The sequence below is a fragment of the Bombina bombina genome, chromosome 1 (assembly GCF_027579735.1).
Source record: "Bombina bombina isolate aBomBom1 chromosome 1, aBomBom1.pri, whole genome shotgun sequence".
NCBI lineage: Eukaryota > Metazoa > Chordata > Amphibia > Anura > Bombinatoridae > Bombina > Bombina bombina.
Window position 1 is genome coordinate 236784129 of NC_069499.1, and position 20208 is coordinate 236804336.

At 37.4% G+C, this 20208-nt stretch overlaps 1 protein-coding gene across 1 annotated transcript in view; it reads right to left on the minus strand.

Moving 5' to 3' along the window:
* Window positions 1-20004, minus strand: part of GCHFR (GTP cyclohydrolase I feedback regulator) — a 42551-nt gene extending 22547 nt beyond the window's left edge. The window contains exon 1 of the mRNA XM_053697883.1: window positions 19867-20004. Within this exon, the coding sequence (XP_053553858.1) occupies window positions 19867-19902 (36 nt within the window). The 5' untranslated portion in view covers window positions 19903-20004. The remainder of the gene's footprint in view (window positions 1-19866) is intronic.
* Between the last annotated feature and the right edge of the window lie 204 nt (window positions 20005-20208).

Here is a 20208-nt window from a genome sequence, read left to right on the forward strand (position 1 = left end):
AAAAGTGAGACGAACTAATACTAAAATCTTGGCCCCTTTTAATATGCATAATTGACGAAATGTCGTTTTGTGTCACAGACAAACTATTGCAAATACAGGAGCTAGAAAATAGTATTCGTTCCTCGTGCAGACGCGAAGAGGGTTTAAAAATAGCCAAAAATAAAATGGATGAATTTGCCCAAAACCTAACCGCCTTAGATAAGCATAATACAGACTTAATCGCGCAGATACAAGATTTAAATAAACAGCTTGCGCAAAGCCAGAGAGAATTAAGTGATTTAAAAAGGTCATATCGCCATAATGAAAACCCCTATATTAGCAGTGAGAATAATGCAGATAATGCTAACTCCTTTAGCGAACGCGTCAGGGACGAGGTACAAAAATATATAGAACAATATAGACAAACGACCCCTGACGGGTCAGAAATAGATTTCCCGAATAGACAGTCACCTCATGATGCAAATCCAGAGGATTGCTGTAGCGCAGCTGGCACGGGGGAGGGAAACTCTAACAGAGAATCCCAAAATAAATCTGATAAAGTCTGTGATTCCCATAAAATAATCACCTTCGTACAACGCGCAGTACCTATATTCTCCAATAAGGGAACAACATTTGTAATTGATAATTTACAGGCTTTTGAAAATGCGTTAGCTATAATGAATGTTACAAGTGAGAAATTGAAAATTGAATTTCTGCCTTGGGTATTTGACAGTAAGCATCACAAATCCTTTGCTTCACTAAAGGATATGAATATTCATTCCTAGAATGGGGTAAAACGACAATGCAGAAAAGAATTCGGGCAATATCGCACTAAAACTGCCGCGAAAATAGCGGTATATGGTTTAAAGTGTCGTGCGAATCAGAGTCCAATCGAATTCCTTTCTGTATTGAAAAATGCGTACAGTATGGCTGAAGATAATCCCAAATTTGATGGTTCAGAATTTGTAAATTTATTTTTTGAAGCACTGCCTACACCCATCAAAATCAACTTAGCTAGAGATTTCGATGAGGACTGCTCATTGGAATGGCTGATCAAAGAGACTACAAAATTATACTCTATTCAGCAGTCCAGTGAACAGGGGGTGAAAAAGGAGTCAAAACCCAAAATTGTGGCAGAAACTAGGGTGTCACCTAGCCCCCTCAATTTGGAGTCTAACAAGAGAACTTATGCAGAGGTGGCCAGTCAAAACAGGCCATCTCCACAGAGGTTCAATTCTGCCCCTCCCCCTACACAGGTTGAGGCGCAGGGAGACTATAACCAAAGTGGGGGACATAATCAGGTGAATAATTACTCACAAAGAGAATACTCACCAAATAATTGGTATCCGCGCAAGGGTAGATACAATAGGCGGCGAAGATATTCTCAGGGTAACCAGACACCCCAGGTATATAATGCTCCCCAAAGTACTAATACTGAACAAGCTGAACCCCAGGGGCAACCACGCCAGAATAGAAATAGTGGCCCTGATTCTGAGGGAACCCAATGGTCCAGGAATCAGTACAATGGGGCACCAAGAGATAGGCCCAGGGGTAGAGGTAACTTGTACAATCAGGTAGATATGCTGTTTACCCAGTTAAATCGGTTGAGCGAAAAAATCACTAATATGAGTCAAAAATCTACGGCTCAGCAACCGAACAATACTTTTTTAGGGGTACAGCAGTGGACCACAGGCACAGTCATAAATACTGCAGCATCACCTGAGGGGGAGGGGAGAGATATACAAAATGTAATAATAAATATCAATGATACTAATCATGTTCTCTCCCCACAGACCGAAAACTGACAATTTAGCTGTGATGACAGGCAACCTCATCCGGAAAAAACTAACGAATCTCTTCCTTTGCAGCACTCTCTTAACCTTATCTCCACAGATGCAGTACACAAGAATCCAGCCGAACCTGTCATAGAGGAAACAGGTAGGTATGAAGGTTCCTCTGCATCGAATGACACGGTGAATTCAGGTAACACGTGGCGAAGCCCACAGATGTGTGAGAATGCCAATTTTATGTGTGAAATGGTAGAAACTGCAGGAAGATATTATGTATTAGTTGAGCTGCAAGATTCAGTCTCCAACCCTATCAGGGGATTAATTGACACTGGGTCACAGGCGACTATCTTATCCCACAGGTACTACACACAGCTAAATGAGCTAACACCCCACAAACCTAAAATAAAAGAATTTGACGGTTCTCTAATAGGTGTTGGGGGTGACTCCCTAAAAGTTTACGGTACTGCATGGTTAAATTTTAAATTGGGGAACAGGGTCATAAGACACCCTGTCATTATAGTGGATCTGCCAACTGATCGTTTAATTATTGGTAGTGATCTCCTGAAACGATTAAGCACCATAATTGATTGCATAAATAATGTAATTTGGTCACAAGTTAAACGGCCTATCAATTATGAAAAATCTGGTATATCTCACGCCCGACATAGCTGTCACGTGGTGGAAGAGAAACCAGATGCTGTGGAGATTCATTTCAGGAATAACTCTGTACCTGAAATCACTATTCTACAAATAGATGATCAGACTCCTTTTAGTGGCTCTGATGGTAATACTTTTAAAATTTCGCCCGGAAAGATAGCGAATATTTCCCTAGATGGCGATGTATTAACTATATCCCTCCACAAGGGGGATCATAAAATCCCTAAGGGGGGAGGCCACGCTCAATACCTCACAGGGATTGAGAGAGTTAAAGAGGATCTATTTATCCCTATACAAGTACATGACCTTGGTAAAACCAAGTATGCTAAAATAAACTTAAAGCAGGAAGCTAGCTATATAAGCGAAGGTTTATTAGCACAGATAGCTGAACCTAAAGTGATTAAATATCTTTCTCCCCAAGACCACTGTGTCCACAACCTGGACAACAGGTCTGAAAGCTATAACATCACAGCTAAGTGCTTATTATCTATCTCTATAGGAAATAAGTCAGCGAAGCACCTGTTTTTAGTTTTAAATACTCCCCATAATCAAATATACATTGGCAATGATATCTTACATAGATATGCCATACAAATAGATTTGATTAATTCTTGCCTCTGGAGCAGGTTAAAGGGGGACCCTGAAGTATTTCAGGATGAAAATGCAGCCCTGAAATCAAACCAGCAATTGCCATATGCTGTGAATATGCAGGTATCTAGCAATGTTATAATTCCTGCGGGGGCTGATAAATTTCTTTTACCCTCACAGGTAAAGAGAGGTCAGAAATTAAAAACTTCTGAAACACTAATTTGCCTCTCCCATAGAATACAAAATCTAGGTGTCACAATAACCTACACTCCTATGGTGAATATTGGAACTATTCCAATACATATTATAGTGCATAACATGAACCCACAGGATATAACATTATCCAAGGGAACTACCATAGGATATGCACTGGAATCAAGTTATTACACTTTTGGATTCCAGAATAATGTAATTGGGCTAATACCTGAAGAATACTTAACTGAAGAACAATTAATAGAACAATCCTTTGCATCTATGCCAGAGGGTCTATTTAATATTCAGTCCATTTATCCCTTTAGCTCAGAGGAAGGCATCTGTAAAATTGAAGAAGCCTCTCTAGTGTTTGATCAGCCAATCAAACAGCAAGATTACTCCAATACCCAGAGTCATGGGAGCAATGTAAACTATAACCAAGGGGATCTCACCTCTAGATTGGAAGAAGCTTATGAAATAGGACAGCCTGAAATCTTTCCAGGATTTCAGCAAATAGTCGAAGAGCAAATATCCTTAGCTAATGGCTGTTCCAGCGATGACGAACGCCAACAGCTGCGAGAACTCCTAATGGAATACAAGGATATTTTCGCTAAGGATTCTTATGACTGTGGTACTACAGACTTGCACATTGCAAGAATACAAACAGATCCCGATGCGCCACCTGTATTTGTCAAACAATACAAACTTCCCTTAGCCTCATATGATTCTCTTGCAGAGATCATAAGGAATTTGGAAGAAAGAGGTATTATCAGACAGGTGCACAGCTCTTATAATAATCCTATTCTAGGTGTCCTTAAGCCCAATGGACAATGGTGTTTGTGTGCTGATTTAAGACAGCTAAACAAACGGGTATACATGTCTGGCTGGCCTGTACCATACATTGATCAGTGCCTAGCACAAATGCAGGGATCCAAAATATTCACTGCCATTGATTGTGCACAGGGATACTGGACCATAAAGGTACATGAAGAGGACCAATATAAGCTGGCATTCTCCTTCCAAAAGGTTCAATATGCATTTCAAAGACTTCCTTTTGGATACATAAATTCTGGACATGAATTTGCTGTATTCATGCATAAGGCTATGCCTGATGCACTGGAAAGGGGGACCTTATCTTATCTTATGTTGATGATGTTTTAATCAAAAGCACAGACTTTGAAAAACACGTTGCAGAGCTTAAACACGTCCTCAGCCAACTTAAAAGGGCAGGTGTCAAATTATCGCTACAAAAAGCTCAATGGTGCCGCACTCGTGTAAACTTCTTGGGACATGAAGTTACCTCTGAAGGATTAAATCCCCAAAAGAAAAAGGTGGAAGCTATAGTAAATTCTAAAAACCCAACTAATTTAAAGGAATTGAGATCATTCCTGGGTATGACAAATTATTCTCGCAAATTCATTGATAATTATGCGGAATTAGCTAAACCACTACTACTTCTTCTAAAGAAAGATGTGAAATGGCACTGGAGTGAGTCTCAAGAGACAGCCATCAGAGAGCTGAAAAGAAAACTCACTCAAGCACCTTGCTTAGCGTACCCTGAAGGTGGTAAACCTTTCTTCTTAGAGACAGGTTACACAGATATAAGCATGAGTGCTGTTTTATACCAAAAGCATGATAATTTGAACAAAGCCATTGCTTATGCGAGCAAAAATCTATCCCCAGTAGAAATAAAGTTTAGCGATTGCGAAAAAGCCCTCTTATCTACTGTATGGGCTCTACAAAATTTCCGCAGCTATATACAAGCCGAGAAAATTATTGTAGAAACGGCCCACCAGCCTTTACTATATTTGCAAAGTGAGAGAATAAGAGATGGGAATTTGTCAAATAGCCGCATAACAGCGTGGACTCTTTCCTTGCAAGGCTGGCCAATAGAAATTCGCTACAAGCAGAATAAAAAGAACCCAGTAGCACAAGGGCTTGCTGAGCTCCACGACTGTACTGCTAGAGATCCTGGGGAAGAATTATCAGAAGATGATTTTCTGGAGGAACAATTGCTTTCCCCATATAAAATATACAATGAGGACCATTGTCAAACACTACCTTGGGTGTATGTTGATGGTTGTTCTTACCATGCCACTATTGATAATGAGCACAGATTAGTCGCTGGCATTGGTATAACTGGGGCGAATGGATTCCCAAATATATCTATAGGTTTCAACATTGGACCAAGATCCAGTCAAGTTGCAGAACTAACTGCTGTTTTCAAAACCATTGAAATGGCTATTGAACATGGTATTCATGAATTTGTGATCATAACTGACTCAAATTGTGTGTGTGACAGTTTTGTTGAATACCTGCCAACTTGGAAAAGAAATGGCATGCAGAAAAGCAATAACAAACCAGTCAAGCATGGCAAGTTGTTCTGCGAGATTGATAATCTGGTAGTATCCAATGATTTAACCATACACTGGAAAAAGACCAAGGGTCATTCCAGAGTTTTAGGTCCTGATAAGGAAGGCAATGACCTTGCGGATTCATTAGCCAAACAAGGAGCCATAACTGGAGAACTCCTTAATATTGACCATTTAATGGGTGCAATTCAGGTAGAAGCCATTAACAGAAACCAGGCAAAACAACAGAGTGAGCCTAACTTGGTACAATGGAGTCAGGATTCTCCTAGTGAGGACCTGATCACTAGTCAAAAAGAAGACCCCATTGTAGGCATCTTCTATAAACACATAGAAGATCCTGAAAGCAACCCCATCTCAAAAGATGATTGTATTGGCAAAGAAGATCTGAGAATCTTAATAAAATCTAAATCACAATTCAAATTACAGGAAGGTTTGTTAATTAGAACCTCCAAAACTGGCATCCAGCAGTGGGTAGTACCCACCAAGTTCTGAGGTCTAATGCTTCAACATGCCCATGATGCTCCCACATCTGGTCATCGCGGTGCCAAACTCACATATGAAATATTGCGTATTTACGCTTTTTGGCCACACATGTTGAAAGATGTTCAAACCTACTGTCAAGGGTGTTTAATCTGCCCACAATTCCAACCCACTGCACCAACACATAGAGCACCATTGCAGAAAAGGGGGATGGTAATGCCATGGTCAGATATACAAATTGATTTTATTGGCCCAGTAACAAGATCATCAAGAGGTAACAAATACATATTAACCGTGACATGCCTGTTCACTAAATGGGTAGAATGCATTAGTGCACCTAACAATAGTGCTGAAACATGTGCAGCGTTGCTCATCAACCATGTATTTTCCAGATTTGGTTTGCCCCAAAGAATCGAATCAGATCGGGGAACCCACTTCACTAGCGAAGTGATGACGAAAATGTGGAAAATACTAGGGGTTAAAAGAAAGCTCCATATTGCTTATAGAGCTGCCTCAAGTGGTGGTGTAGAGCGTTACAACCAGTCCATTGTTAAAATCCTCAAAAAGTTTGTGAGTGAAACAGGTAAAGACTGGGATGTAAAACTACCTCTAGTCTTAATGGCATTAAGAGCAACTCCAAGTAGTGCTACCAAGATGTCACCTTTTGAACTGATGACTGGTAGAAGAATGGTTCTACCTCAGCATCTGCTGTACCGTACATCAGACCAAAACTTGATAAACGCTGCCAATACACATCAATATGTGGAAAACCTAAGAAAGCACCTGCAATATGCCTTTGCATTTGCTCAAAGGAATTTAGAAAGAGCCGCAACTGCCACTAAAACCTATTATGATCTCAAAACATCCAAAAAGGAATATGAAATAAATGATAAAGTTTATCTTTCTAACTTTGGAAGAGATCAGGTTAGGGAGAAGAAATTTCTTCCCTCATGGAAAGGTCCTTTTGTCATTACTGACAAAATATCTCCAGTGGCCTATAAAATACGGATCCCCAAAAATGAAAGTTTCATAGATAAATGGGTCCATATAAATCAATTGCGAGCGTGTCATCCAAGATCCCAACTACAAGTCATAGAGGGAGAATGAAGTGTCATATCCCCAAATGAACAAAAGACATACTGTAGTTCAAAGATGCCTAGCTGATAAACATGAAGACTCAAAATCGACAGACTATCTACATAGAAGACTGTCCATGATGTGTACGGTCAACATCCTCACCAAATACCACTAACTTTGATCCAATTCAAATACATGTGTCCTACATATTTTTGAATTAGAAAGGGGGATTTATGTCAAGGTATTTGAAATATTATTAAATAATATATAGAAGTATATTTATCTTTATTTAATAAATCTGTGGATGTGCACATGGTCTGTAGGACAAAGGATTATTCCTAAGAGATCTCCCCCACTCATTGTTAAAGTTATGCTATAATCAACTTACAGTTTGAGACAGGATGAGTCATAAAAGGCTGTTTTTAACTTTGGATGATATCTGCTGCTGGCATTTTGAAACCAATCTAAACAAGCTGACTACCTCCTTCTCATTGATTGCAAAAATTACTTATCTGTCTTCTGATGACCTAAAGACCGCTACGAATTGGTTCAAAATTGGTGAAGTATATTGTATTTTAAATTGGTAGTCATAAGCCTAGGTATTGTTTAAATCTGTGTCTGATTTGTTAAGTAATTCATCTGTGCAAGTTTTGATATTGTAAATTTTGTATTAGGATAAATTGCAGTTAAATAGCAGAATATATATATTATCCTATTGTTGAAAGAGCACAGTTTAGAATTGTTTTGCTTGGATTTTAGAGTAGAGGTGGTGGGGGGATGGAGTTAAGTAATGACAGATATAGTCCCTTTATTTGTATATAAATACATATATTTGGTATATATATATATTATAATGAATATAGTCAACTGGGATCAGTATCTGTTGTGGGATCTCAGAGAACAGAACTAAACAACTAGAAAGACTAATTGTATAAGGAATACAATAGAATTCACAGCAGAGATTGCCACAGATTGTATATCATATAAACTCCAAATAATGGATTCAGATAGATTTTATATTATATTGTTTTTTTAAAAAGTTCCATAACATTCATACCTTATAATCTTTATTAAAGCTTTATTAAAGCGACTAGGAACCAACATTCACACAGTGGTAGCGGTTAGAAAATTAAAAACACTTAAACCCAATCATGCATATTTGTTGTGCATAGATATATAGATCAACATGGGCATACTTAGAATTGTATATAACATAAGCTAAGCCCTTACAATCCGAGGGCTAATTTAACTTTTAACTATAAGTCTAAAGTAAGCACCATGATTGACCCGCTATTAGCAAAATAATTTTTTGTATAATTTTTGCACAAGGGTAAGCAGTTAAAAACGGCAGACAGGAGAGACAAAGCTGCTCCTGCTGGACCCCTGACGCGCGTTTCACAGAACGCTTCCTTGGATGTTAAAGGTTTTTAGTCCCATTGTGTTAAATAAATAAGGCTGAATTGTGAAGGTATATTTTTCTGGGTTTTGTAAGAAGGATAGCATATTTAAATAGTTCTCAAGCGCATAAAAAGTTATTTCATTTCCTTTTATTGCAAATATACTTCAATATGTTCATGGATATTATCTAAATAAAAGAGTTCAGGTATTTATATTAATTTTATTTGTTGTCTTAGTAGAAGTATATTGATTGTGGGCTCAGTCTAAAGGAAGATTGTCAAATATATTCCTGCCATATACTCACACATTGTTTGGAAAATACTGCCAAGATTTTCATAAATATACTGACAAACATTTACAGATGTATGTATATGTATAACTAACAAACTGGATATGGCCCCCTTACAGAACGATCCGGTCAGAGCGCATAAACACAACCGACTTCAGTACTCACAGGATGATAAGAGCTCTGTGTGCTGGGACCGTTAGCAGCAGGACCGCAGCGGGGTCAGGGGAGCTGTGAGCGGAGAGAGTAGGAGTTGAGACCTGTATAGCCAAGTGTAGCATGCACCGTTGAAGGAGAATCTCCCTTGTACTCTATGGCCTTGGGACCTATCACTGTGCATGCTGGAGAGGGTAATAAAGTACCTGCCTTATTTTATAATGTCTACACGCTGCAGTTTGCTGGCTGTTAGTTGCAGAGTGGATATCTTGCGTATGACACAAATGCCTTTAGATCTGAGTACAGACACTTTGATGTTATTTGTTAGTTATGCATATACACACGTCTGTAAATGTTATAATTCTAAGCAAATCAGATTCTGCCAGTGGTTGCTTTGAATAATAACATTTACAGATGTATGTATATGTAACTAACAAACTTGATACGCCCCCCTTACACAACTATCTGGTCAGAGCGCATAAACACAACAGCCTTCAATGCTAACAGGAAGATGAGAGCTCTGCGCACTGTGACTGTCATCGTGGGGGCTGGAGCATGCGCCCTGCGCAGAAGGGAGTGCACGTCTAGAAATTAAATCAGTGGGTATAGGTAACACAGAACGCAAACAGATTTAAAAAAATTATTTATAAACTAAGAAAATGATCTGTAATGATTGATCAGCAGTAATGTATTTAACTTTGGCAGTTATTTTGTTTAAATGTATTGCCATTTTGGGTAAACTGTCCCTTTGGAAGTGTTTGTGCCTATTTAAAATCTCCTAACAGTCCACTATATTCCTCCGGAACTACGAGTGGGCCCACTCCTTTAAATTTTGATAACCAAATTTATTTTGTTAGTTAAATCGATTATTTGTAATTGAATCATGAAAAAAAAGAGAAGAAAAATCAGTCACTTACATTTTCACATTTGATCAATTAAAGGGATACTAAACCAATTTTTTTTCTTTCACAATTCAAATAGAAAGTTGCCTAAAATTGCATGCTCTAACTTCTATTATTTTGGTTCAGCACCTAGGCAGCGCTTGCCGATTGGTGGCTACATTTAGCCACCAATCAGCAAGCGCTACCCAGCTGCTGAACCAAAAATGGGCTGGCTCTTAATCTTACATTCCTGCTTTTCAAATAATGATTCCAAGAGAATGAAGAAAGTTTGATAATAGGAGTAAGTTAGAAAGTTGCTTAAAATTGCCTGCTCTATCTGAATTATGAAAGAAAAAAAAATTGAGTTAAGTATGCCTTTATGGAATTTAACAGCAGTTAAGCCAGTTTATAGTATATGCCGTTGCAGACATGATTTCACATAATTGCCAGCTTCCACTATTCCTGGTTAAACAAACTGTGTATTGTGTGACTGAAGTGTGGTTACACTAGCTCCCCGTCAGTTCATCACATTGAAGGGCACCCATGACTCAACCACCTGTACCTCCTAGTTCCGGATATAACATGCTTCCGCAAGAAGCCCTTGCAAAGCAATAATCGGGTGAAACGCGCGTCGCTACAGCTTAAGGAAGTATAGAGGGCATTCAGCTGGGCCCTCGATCGAGGAACCTACACTACATATTTTATTTGGAGGAGGTACTAGCAGGTACGAGGGGTCGAGTCACGGGCGCCCTTCAATATGATGAACTGACGGAGAGTAATGTAACCACAATTCACTAAAAGTATTGATTTAACTAACAAAATAAATATGGTTATCAAGATTTAAAGGAGTGGGACCACTCGTAGCTCCAGAGGGATATAGTGGACTGTTAGGAGATTTTAAATAGGCATAATCAATTAATGCTCTGGTAGCACTGAGAAGCTTTTGAGCTTTTGGAAAATTACAGATTTGTTTAAAACTTGCATTCTGGATATGGGAAACTATTGATCCATAGAGGTCTACTTTTTTCTCTTTTTATTTTTGATATATAGATGAGTCTGAACACGCCATATAACTGACAGGGGCTACAGGGCCATGAGTCTGAACACGCCATATAACTGACAGGGGCTACAGAATCACATGTTCTGAGCTGACATTCCAGAATACAGCAATATAAAGAGTGAGGGTGTGGCTGATATGCGGTCCAATCACAACGCCCACTGACCTGCCAGTTGTCCTGTATATTTTTGTGGACACTGGCAGTTATTTATGACAGCATGACTTCCATACTCAAGTTATTACATTACATTGCAATTTATATTTAAAAATAAAGGGTAAATGTACAAATTCTTCATTGCTGCATCTGACCGAGTGTATTTTAAAGGGACATGAAACCCTTTTTTTTTCCTTTGGTCATTCTGAGAAAGCATGCAATTTTAAACAAATTGCCTATGTATTTCTATTTCAATTGTTTCATTCTCTCAGTATCCTTTGTTTAAAATCATATCTAGATAGGCTCAGGAGCTGCTGATTGATGGCTGCACATGTATGCCTCGTGTAATTGGCTAACCCATGTGCATTTCTGTTTATTCAACAAAAGATACTAGGAGAAGGAAGCAAAATAGAAAATAGCAGCAAATTTGTTTAAAATCGTATTCTCTAAATCATGAAAGAAAATTTATTTTATGATTCAGATAGAGTATGAAATTTTAAGTGACTTTCTAGTTTACTCCTATTATCAATTTTTATTTGTTCTCTTGCTATCTTTATTTGAAAAAGCAAAAATGTAAGGTTAGGAGCCAGCCCATTTTTGGTTCAGAACCTGGGTAGCGCTTGCTGATTGGTGGCTACATTTAGCAACCAATCAGCAAGCGCTACCCAGGTGCTGAACCAAAAATGGACTGGATCTTAAGCTTACATTCCTGCTTTTTCAAATAAAGATAGCAAGAGAACAAAGAAAAATTGATAATAGGAGTAAATTAGAAAGTTGCTTAAAGGGCCACTGTAAGTAAATATTTTCTATGCCTGTTACTAACTAACTACCCCAAATATGCTTTTTATCAATAGCATTTCATTAACATATCTCTACCGTATATCAGAAATCTTGTCTGCAAATTTAATTGTTTTCCAAACCCACTCCGTGGGTATCCTTTGCTCTGTACCAATCTGTGTACAGTACCTAGTTTTCAAAATGGAGCTTTAAACACAAAGGCCTAGATTTAGAGTTTGGCGGTAGCCGTGAAAACCAGCGTTAGAGGCTCCCAACGCTGGTTTTAGGCTACCGCCAGTATTTGGAGTCAGTCAAAAAAGGGTCTAACGCTCACTTTTCAGCCGCGACTTTTCCATACCGCAGATCCCCTTACGTAAATTGCGTATCCTATCTTTTCAATGGGATCTTTCTAACTCCGGTATTTAGAGTCGTGTCTGAAGTGAGCGTTAGAAATCTAACAACAAAACTCCAGCCGCAGAAAAAAAGTCAGGAGTTAAGAGCTTTCTGGGCTAACGCCGGTTCATAAAGCTCTTAACTACTGTACTCTAAAGTACACTAACACCCATAAACTACCTATGTACCCCTAAACCGAGGTCCCCCCACATCGCCACCACTCGATTCAATTTTTTTAACCCCTAATCTGCCCACCGCCACCTACGTTATCCTTATGTACCCCTAATCTGCTGCCCCTAACACCGCCGACCCCTGTATTATATTTATTAACCCCTAATCTGCCCCCCACAACGTCGCCGCCAACTACCTACACTTATTAACCCCTAATCTGCCGAGCGGACCGCACCGCTACTCTATTAAATTTATTAACCCCTAAAGCTAATTCTAACCCTAACCCTAACACCCCCCTAAGTTAAATATAATTTTATTCTAACGAAATAAATTAACTCTTATTAAATAACTTATTCCTATTTAAAGCTAAATACTTACCTGTAAAATAAACCCTAATATAGCTACAATATAACGAATAATTACATTGTAGCTATTTTAGGATTAATATTTATTTTACAGGCAACTTTGTAATTATTTTAACCAGGTACAATAGCTATTAAAGGTAGGAAGATCTTCAGGGGCTTAGTGTTAGGTTTATTTAAGGGGGGTTTGGGTTAGATTAGGGGTATGTGGGTGGTGGGTTGTAATGTTGGGGGGGGGGTATTGTATGGTTTTTTTTACAGACAAAAGAGCTGAATTCTTTGGGGCATGCCCCGCAAAGGGCCCTGTTCAGGGCTGTTAAGGTAAAAGAGCTTTGAACTTTAGTAATTTAGAATAGGGTAGGGCATTTTTTTATTTTGGGGGTCTTTGTTATTTTATTAGGGGGCTTAGAGTAGGTGTAATTAGTTTAAAATTGTTGTAATATTTTTCTTATGTTTGTAAATATTTTTTTATTTTTTGTAACTTAGTTCTTTTTTATTTTTTGTACTTTAGTTAGTTTATTTCATTGCAGTTATTTGTACATATTGTATTTAATTAATTTATTGATAGTGTAGTGTTAGGTTTAATTGTAGGTAATTGTAGGTATTTTATTTAATTAATTTAATGATAGTATAGTGTTAGGTTTAATTGTAACTTAGGTTAGGATTTATTTTACAGGTAATTTTGTAATTATTTTAACTAGGTAACTATTAAATAGTTCTTAACTATTTAATAGCTATTGTACCTGGTTAAAATAATTACAAAGTTGCCTGTAAAATAAATATTAATCCTAAAATAGCTACAATGTAATTATAATTTATATTGTAGCTATATTAGGATTTATTTTACAGGTAAGTATTTAGCTTTAAATAGGAATAATTTATTTAATAAGAGTTAATTAATTTCGTTAGATTAAAATTATATTTATATTTTTTTGTTGGGGTTAGGGATAGACTTAGCTTTAGGGGTTAATACATTTATTAGAATAGCGGTGAGCTCCAGTCGGCAAATTAGGGGTTAATGTTTGAAGTTAGGTGTCGGCGATGTTAGGGAGGGCAGATTAGGGGTTAATACTATTTATTATAGGGTTAGTGAGGCGGATTAGGGGTTAATAACTTTATTATGATAGCGGTGCGGTCCGCTCGGCAGATTAGGGGTTAATAAGTGTAGGCGACGTTGTGGGGGGCAGATTAGGGGTTAATAAATATAATATAGGGGTCGGCGGTGTTAGGCGCAGCAGATTAGGGGTACATAAGGATAATGTAAGTAGCGGCGGTTTACGGAGCGGCAGATTAGGGGTTAAAAATAATATGCAGGGGTCAGCGATAGCGGGGGCGGCAGAATAAGGGTTAATAAGTGTAAGGTTAGGGGTGTTTAGACTCGGGGTACATGTTAGGGTGTTAGGTGCAGACGTAGGAAGTGTTTCCCCATAGCAAACAATGGGGCTGCGTTAGGAGCTGAACGCGGCTTTTTTGCAGGTGTTAGGTTTTTTTCAGCTCAAACAGCCCCATTGTTTTCTATGGGGGAATCGTGCACGAGCACGTTTTTGAGGCTGGCCTCGTCCGTAAGCAACTCTGGTATCGAGAGTTGCAGTTGCGTTAAAAATGCTCTACGCTCCTTTTTTGGAGCCTAACGCAGCGATTCTGTGGACTCTCAATACCAGAGTTATTTTAAAGGTGCGGCCAGAAAAAAGCCAGCGTTAGCTACGCGGGCCGTTACCGACAAAACTCTAAATCTAGCCGAAAGTAATTGGTTTAAGTATTTTGAACATGCAGTGCTGAAAATAGTGGGCAGGATAACGTGACATCATCGGCGAATAAAAGATATAACTTTTAGAACGTTATGAAACTTCGTTTTTGAGAAAATATAGGTCAGTAGGTTTTAATGAATGTTTATTAACTTTAATATGTTAGTTGTTTAGCTTAAAAATTATAACAGAAAGTAATCCTTTAAGGAACACTAAAGTTAAAATTAAACTTTCATGAGATATATATATATATATATATAAGCGTGTGATATAGTATGCCATAGATACTAATATAACTATTCTATGATGTTACAAAAATCTTATGCTCTAACAGATTTTGTGTTGTACGATTGTTCAAATTGTGTAACTTCTACACTTATGTTTTGTTCTCACTGTTAAATTTTTTTATTGTTCCTCAATAAAAAACTATTTAAAAAAAAAAAAAAAAAAAGAAATATAAAAACTTTCCAATCTACCTTTATTATCTAATATGCTTTTTTCTCCTTTATTCTTTGTTGAGAATACCTAGGTATGCTCAGGAGCAACAGTGCACTACCAGGAGTAAGCTGCTCTCTGATGGCTACACATATAAACCTTTAGCACCCAGTAGTGCATTGGTGATCCTCCAACAAAAGATATCAAGAGAATGAAGCAAATTTGATAAAGTAAATTGGAAAGCTACTTAAAATTGTATGCTCTGTGTAAAGCATAAAATAAAATTTTATGAGGAAGTTAGTAAACGTATAGATGAGGGTATGGCAGTGAATGGGTGTGATTTATTTAGAGTTTGCTAAAAGCTGATACAGTTCCACATAGAAGATTATTGTACAAATTGAGAGAGGCTGATTGAAAATGGGCTTAAAGGGACACTGAACCCAAATTGTTTCTTTCATGATTCAGATAGAGCATGCAATTTTAAGTAACTTTCTAATTTACTCCTATTATCAATTTTGTTGTTTGTTCGCTTGGTATCTTTATTTGAAAAAGCAGGAATGTAAACTTACGAGCCGGCACATCTTTGGTTCAGAACCTGGGTAGCGCTTGCTGATTGGTGGCTAAATGCAGCCACCAATCCACAAGCGCTGTTCAGAGGTCTGAACCAAAAATGGGCCATCTCGTAAGCTTACATTCCTGCTATTTCAAATAAAGATACAAAGCAAACAAACAAAAATTGATAATAGGAGTAAATTAGAAAGTTGCTTAAAATTGCATGCTCTATCTGAATCATGAAAGAAAACATTTGGGGTCAGTATCCCTTCAAAGATAGAGTGCAGAGAGTTGTTGTTAATGGAAAATTCTCATGTTAAGGAAAAATGGTAAGTGGGGTGCCTCAGGGTTCTGTCCTTGTTCTACTTCTCTTTATTAACGATCTTGAAAGGGACATCAAAAGTCAACTGTTATTTGTTTGCAGATGACAAAGAACGAAGTAACGAATACAGTCTGAACAGTATTTTACTTCTCTACAGAGGGACTTGGATGAATTGGGGGTCTGGGCAGGCAAATGACAGATGAAAAATAAGATGTGATTTTTAGTCAGCAGTTGCAAAGGCCAGTAGGGAACTGTCATGTATAACAAAAGGAATATAGTGAAAATATAAATTTGCCTCTTAAAAATCAATACTCCACCTTAAATATGCAGTACAATTGTGGGCACCATTTTAAGAAGGACATTATAGTACTAGAAAAGTTCTTAGTGGCTCATGAACAGCATTTTAACTATGTGTTTAATCCATTTGCTGGAGTTTCACACATAGCTGTAGGAGAAAAAACGAATGGCACTACCTATTCTATAATGTGGTATTTATGTCTTTCTTATTTATTGTTAATTTAATGTGAGTAAAGTATCTATAAAGGTGGGGTGCACTGTATTATGTTATACTTGTGAACAAAAATTTTGCGTAAAAGAACTGGAAGAGAAAGAATACACAAATTGCACTCACAGACGTAACTAATGTAATGTATCTTGTGGCTCAGTTTAAAACATAACTTTTATTTGAAAACCGAGAAAACTAAAAACATGAAAAGTCTACAATCAACATTAAAAACACATAAATGGGAAAATATTGGATTCGCTACAAGGCGAAGATTCTTGCGACCAATAAATGTTGTAGCATAGTGTTATTAGGATACTGTTATAGTAAGCATGAGATTTATTAATCTCAGATATTGCTGACCCCAATGGAGAAACACATGCTAATCTTGAGTACCGAGATAGGTATAGGCTTATGAAATAATAGGTAACAATAATAGAAAGCCAATGAGTCAGTTTCCAGGCAATACAATGAAATTGATAAGGGGTGTGGGTTTCAGGACCAAAATTGGTGGCCTGAGACTAGTTAGTAAGTTTTAGCCTAATAGCCTATACATTGGGCCTTTGAAAAAGCCTTGACGGCGAAACGCGTCAGTGGCATCTGTTTTTTTGTCTATGTTGTCCTTATTTTAATCAGCTAAATGGGACGTTAACTTTAATAATGTTAAGAGTGAAAGAGGGTCTGTTGGCGATAATGCTTCTCAGAGTGACTGCAGTAACTTATCTAACTTAATTTGTAGATACTTAACTTAGTGCTATCTGAGTACCCAAACCCACCTAAGCCGTTAACTAGTGTCTCTCTTTTTAACCCTTTAAGGACACAGCTTTCAGTTTGCTCAATTGTTTTATGACGGAAAAATTCCGTCATATATCCTTAAGAGGTTAATAATAATAGATTGCAAGCCATCCCTATGCACCTATCGATACTCACCCACATGATTCTCCAAATGGTATTCAGTTTGAACCAATGTTATAAGGCTAAAACTTATTAACTTATATTTAAAGCCTTATCAATTGTCTAGTCTCAGGCCACCTATTTTGGTCCTGAAACCCACACCCCTTATCAATTTCATTGTAATGCCTGGAAACTGACTTGTTGGCTTTCTATTATTTCATACGCCTATACCTATCTCAGTACTCAAAATTAGCATGTGTTTCTCCATTGGGGTCGGCAATATCTGAGATTAATAAATTTAATGCTTACTATTTTAGTACCCTAATAACACTAAGCTACAGCATTTATTGGTCGCAAGAATTTCCCCCTTGTAACCTTTTGACCACTCCAATATTTTCCCATTTATGTGTTTTTAATGTTGATTGTAGACTCTTTATGTTTTTAGTTTTTTCGGTTTTCAAATAAAAGTTATGTTTTAAACTGAGCCACAAGATACATTACATTAGTTACTTCTGTGACTACAATTTGTGTATTCTTTCTCTACCAGTTCTTTTCTGGATAATTTTTGTTCACACGTTAAACACATAGCATCACAGGGTCTCTAGTGAATAAGAGCATACATTTTTCACTGAAATGGCCCTTTAACGTTACAATGGGTGGTATGAAAAAAGATGTGTTTTGGACGGATGCCAAAAGAATATAGGGCTGTGGTGATAGAGGAAGACATTGGATTCATCGGAGAAGTAATAAAGTATTCAGCATTACAATTGGGCACATGCTGTACACAGACTTTATAACTTAGGAAGCCAGCATGCGTGCAATTTCTGTCCGAGGACTGGATTCTGATTTGCTTATCAGTTTAAGAAGAAGGCAGCTACGTAATAGTGGGGGGAGTTCGGCATCCATATTGACCGGGTATTAGAGTAGTTAGCGCCGCTGATTAGGACAGAAGCAAGGCGGCAAGGGAGGAGGGGTATAGTGTAGGCGGACCTCCGTTTTTTAATTTACATTATAAAAACATGTTACACTAAGTGTTGAATGTCCCTTTAAACAACATTCTAATTTACTTCTATGATATATTTTGTTTCATTTTTTAGATAACCTTTGTTGAAGGAATAGTAATGCACATGGGTGAGCCAATCACATGAGGCATCTATGTGCAGCAACCAATCAGCAGCTACTGAGCATATCTAGATATGCTTTTCAGCAAAGCATATCAACAAAATTAAACAAATTAGATAATAGAAATAAATTAGAAAGTTGTTTAAAATTGCATGCTCTTTCTAAACCATGAAAGAAAAAATTGGGGTTTCATGTCCCTTTAAGTCACTTTTAGTATTACCCTATGCTGTAAGAAGATAACACAGTGTAACAGCACTTTTTTATAGTCATACAAAAAATGTTCTTTACCCCATCGCTGATATTGACGGCTACCTTAAATAAACCCTCTTTGGCAGCTAAATGGTTAAAGAGAGATTTTGATAGTAGTTAAAAATAGTCAATTTTATTTCTCTGTATTGAGTATACAACATGCTATATACAATTCTAGCAAGAATAAAATTAGGCTCTGTTGAAAATCTTGAGATAACCAGCTGATGGTCAGCTGTGAAATGTTAGATGTATTATATATACCCTCTTCAGTCCCCAAATAGTTTTTTAATTTCCCTATAGACATAATGTGCTCATACCTTACCTAAGTTTATTAAGTACACATTAAATCCTTTCACCAACACTGTATCTCTCTGAAAACTCATGAGAACACCATTACAAGCAACGGTCCCTCATACAGGCAATTCAGACTCATGAGAGATAACATATGCAAGGCACTGCTATCTCAAGCAATAGCACCATCACAGTTTTCTGCAACTTCTAGTAAAATCACAGCAACAAAATAGATGAGGTAAGCTAATTGTACTTTTAAACTAATTTGTTTAGAAATAGTTTTGTTTTTTTTAAACTATTTTTTTAATTACAACATACAATTATTGAATTATTCAAGGTGCACTTAATATTACTTTAGTAATAAGATTATCTTTGCCCTTAAAACATGAGCTAGAATGTGCAGCTCTTTACGTAATTCCGCTGATTAGTGATTTATAAAATTATTTAGCTTTGCACACAAACCGTATGCAGATATCATCAGCCTTTTTCTGCAAAAAGCGGCACAAGTCTACTCTTTAAAGAGTTGCAGAATACATGTGAAATATTTAACATCGTTATTACTTGATTTTTATCCATAGTGGCTTACTATTAATGGTTAAACAAAAGGCATGCTAATACAATGCACGCCTCATCTACTCTAAGTAAGACCCTACAATAAACCACTCTACATCTGTATGGCTTATATTTATAAAACTCCTCCCTATAGAGGCTAGCAGTGCATGTTAGGTCAACAAATATTTTAAATTAGCAAAGACAAAGGTTACTCACCTGTATGCAGACGTAAATCATACTTACACTATGCATAGAAAAGAAGGAATATGTACAACATACACAAACATGTAAATACACACGTGTAACACATTATTTACACAAACACCGATATGTTTATAGGCTGTTTCTTTATTACAAGCACATAGAGGCAAATAAATGCACATAAGTAAACAATACAACTACATATTAATACCAGTGTGCCCGGGCACTCACCATGCGGATCTGGGTGCTGATCAGTATATAGGGCATCTTGTTGTTGTTGCGCTAGGATCACGCACTATGTTGCTTCCAGGTTCAGCTGTCACTCTACCTGCGAGAACCCTACTCACAAGCGACCTACAACAATAAAAGCATACCGCCTACTGCCAGGCCAGCCAATCACTGCACGTAGATTCAGATGACGTAAGGAGGCGTTTCCGGAAGTGTCTGTAGTGACAGTCTGAGAGGCTTTAACTCTTTTGTTGCCAGCGGTGGCTGTGTATTGTGTTATACATAATATCTGGTGTCTGGGTCCATAAATTAAAAGGGATACATTTAAACAATTATTGAGGCAAT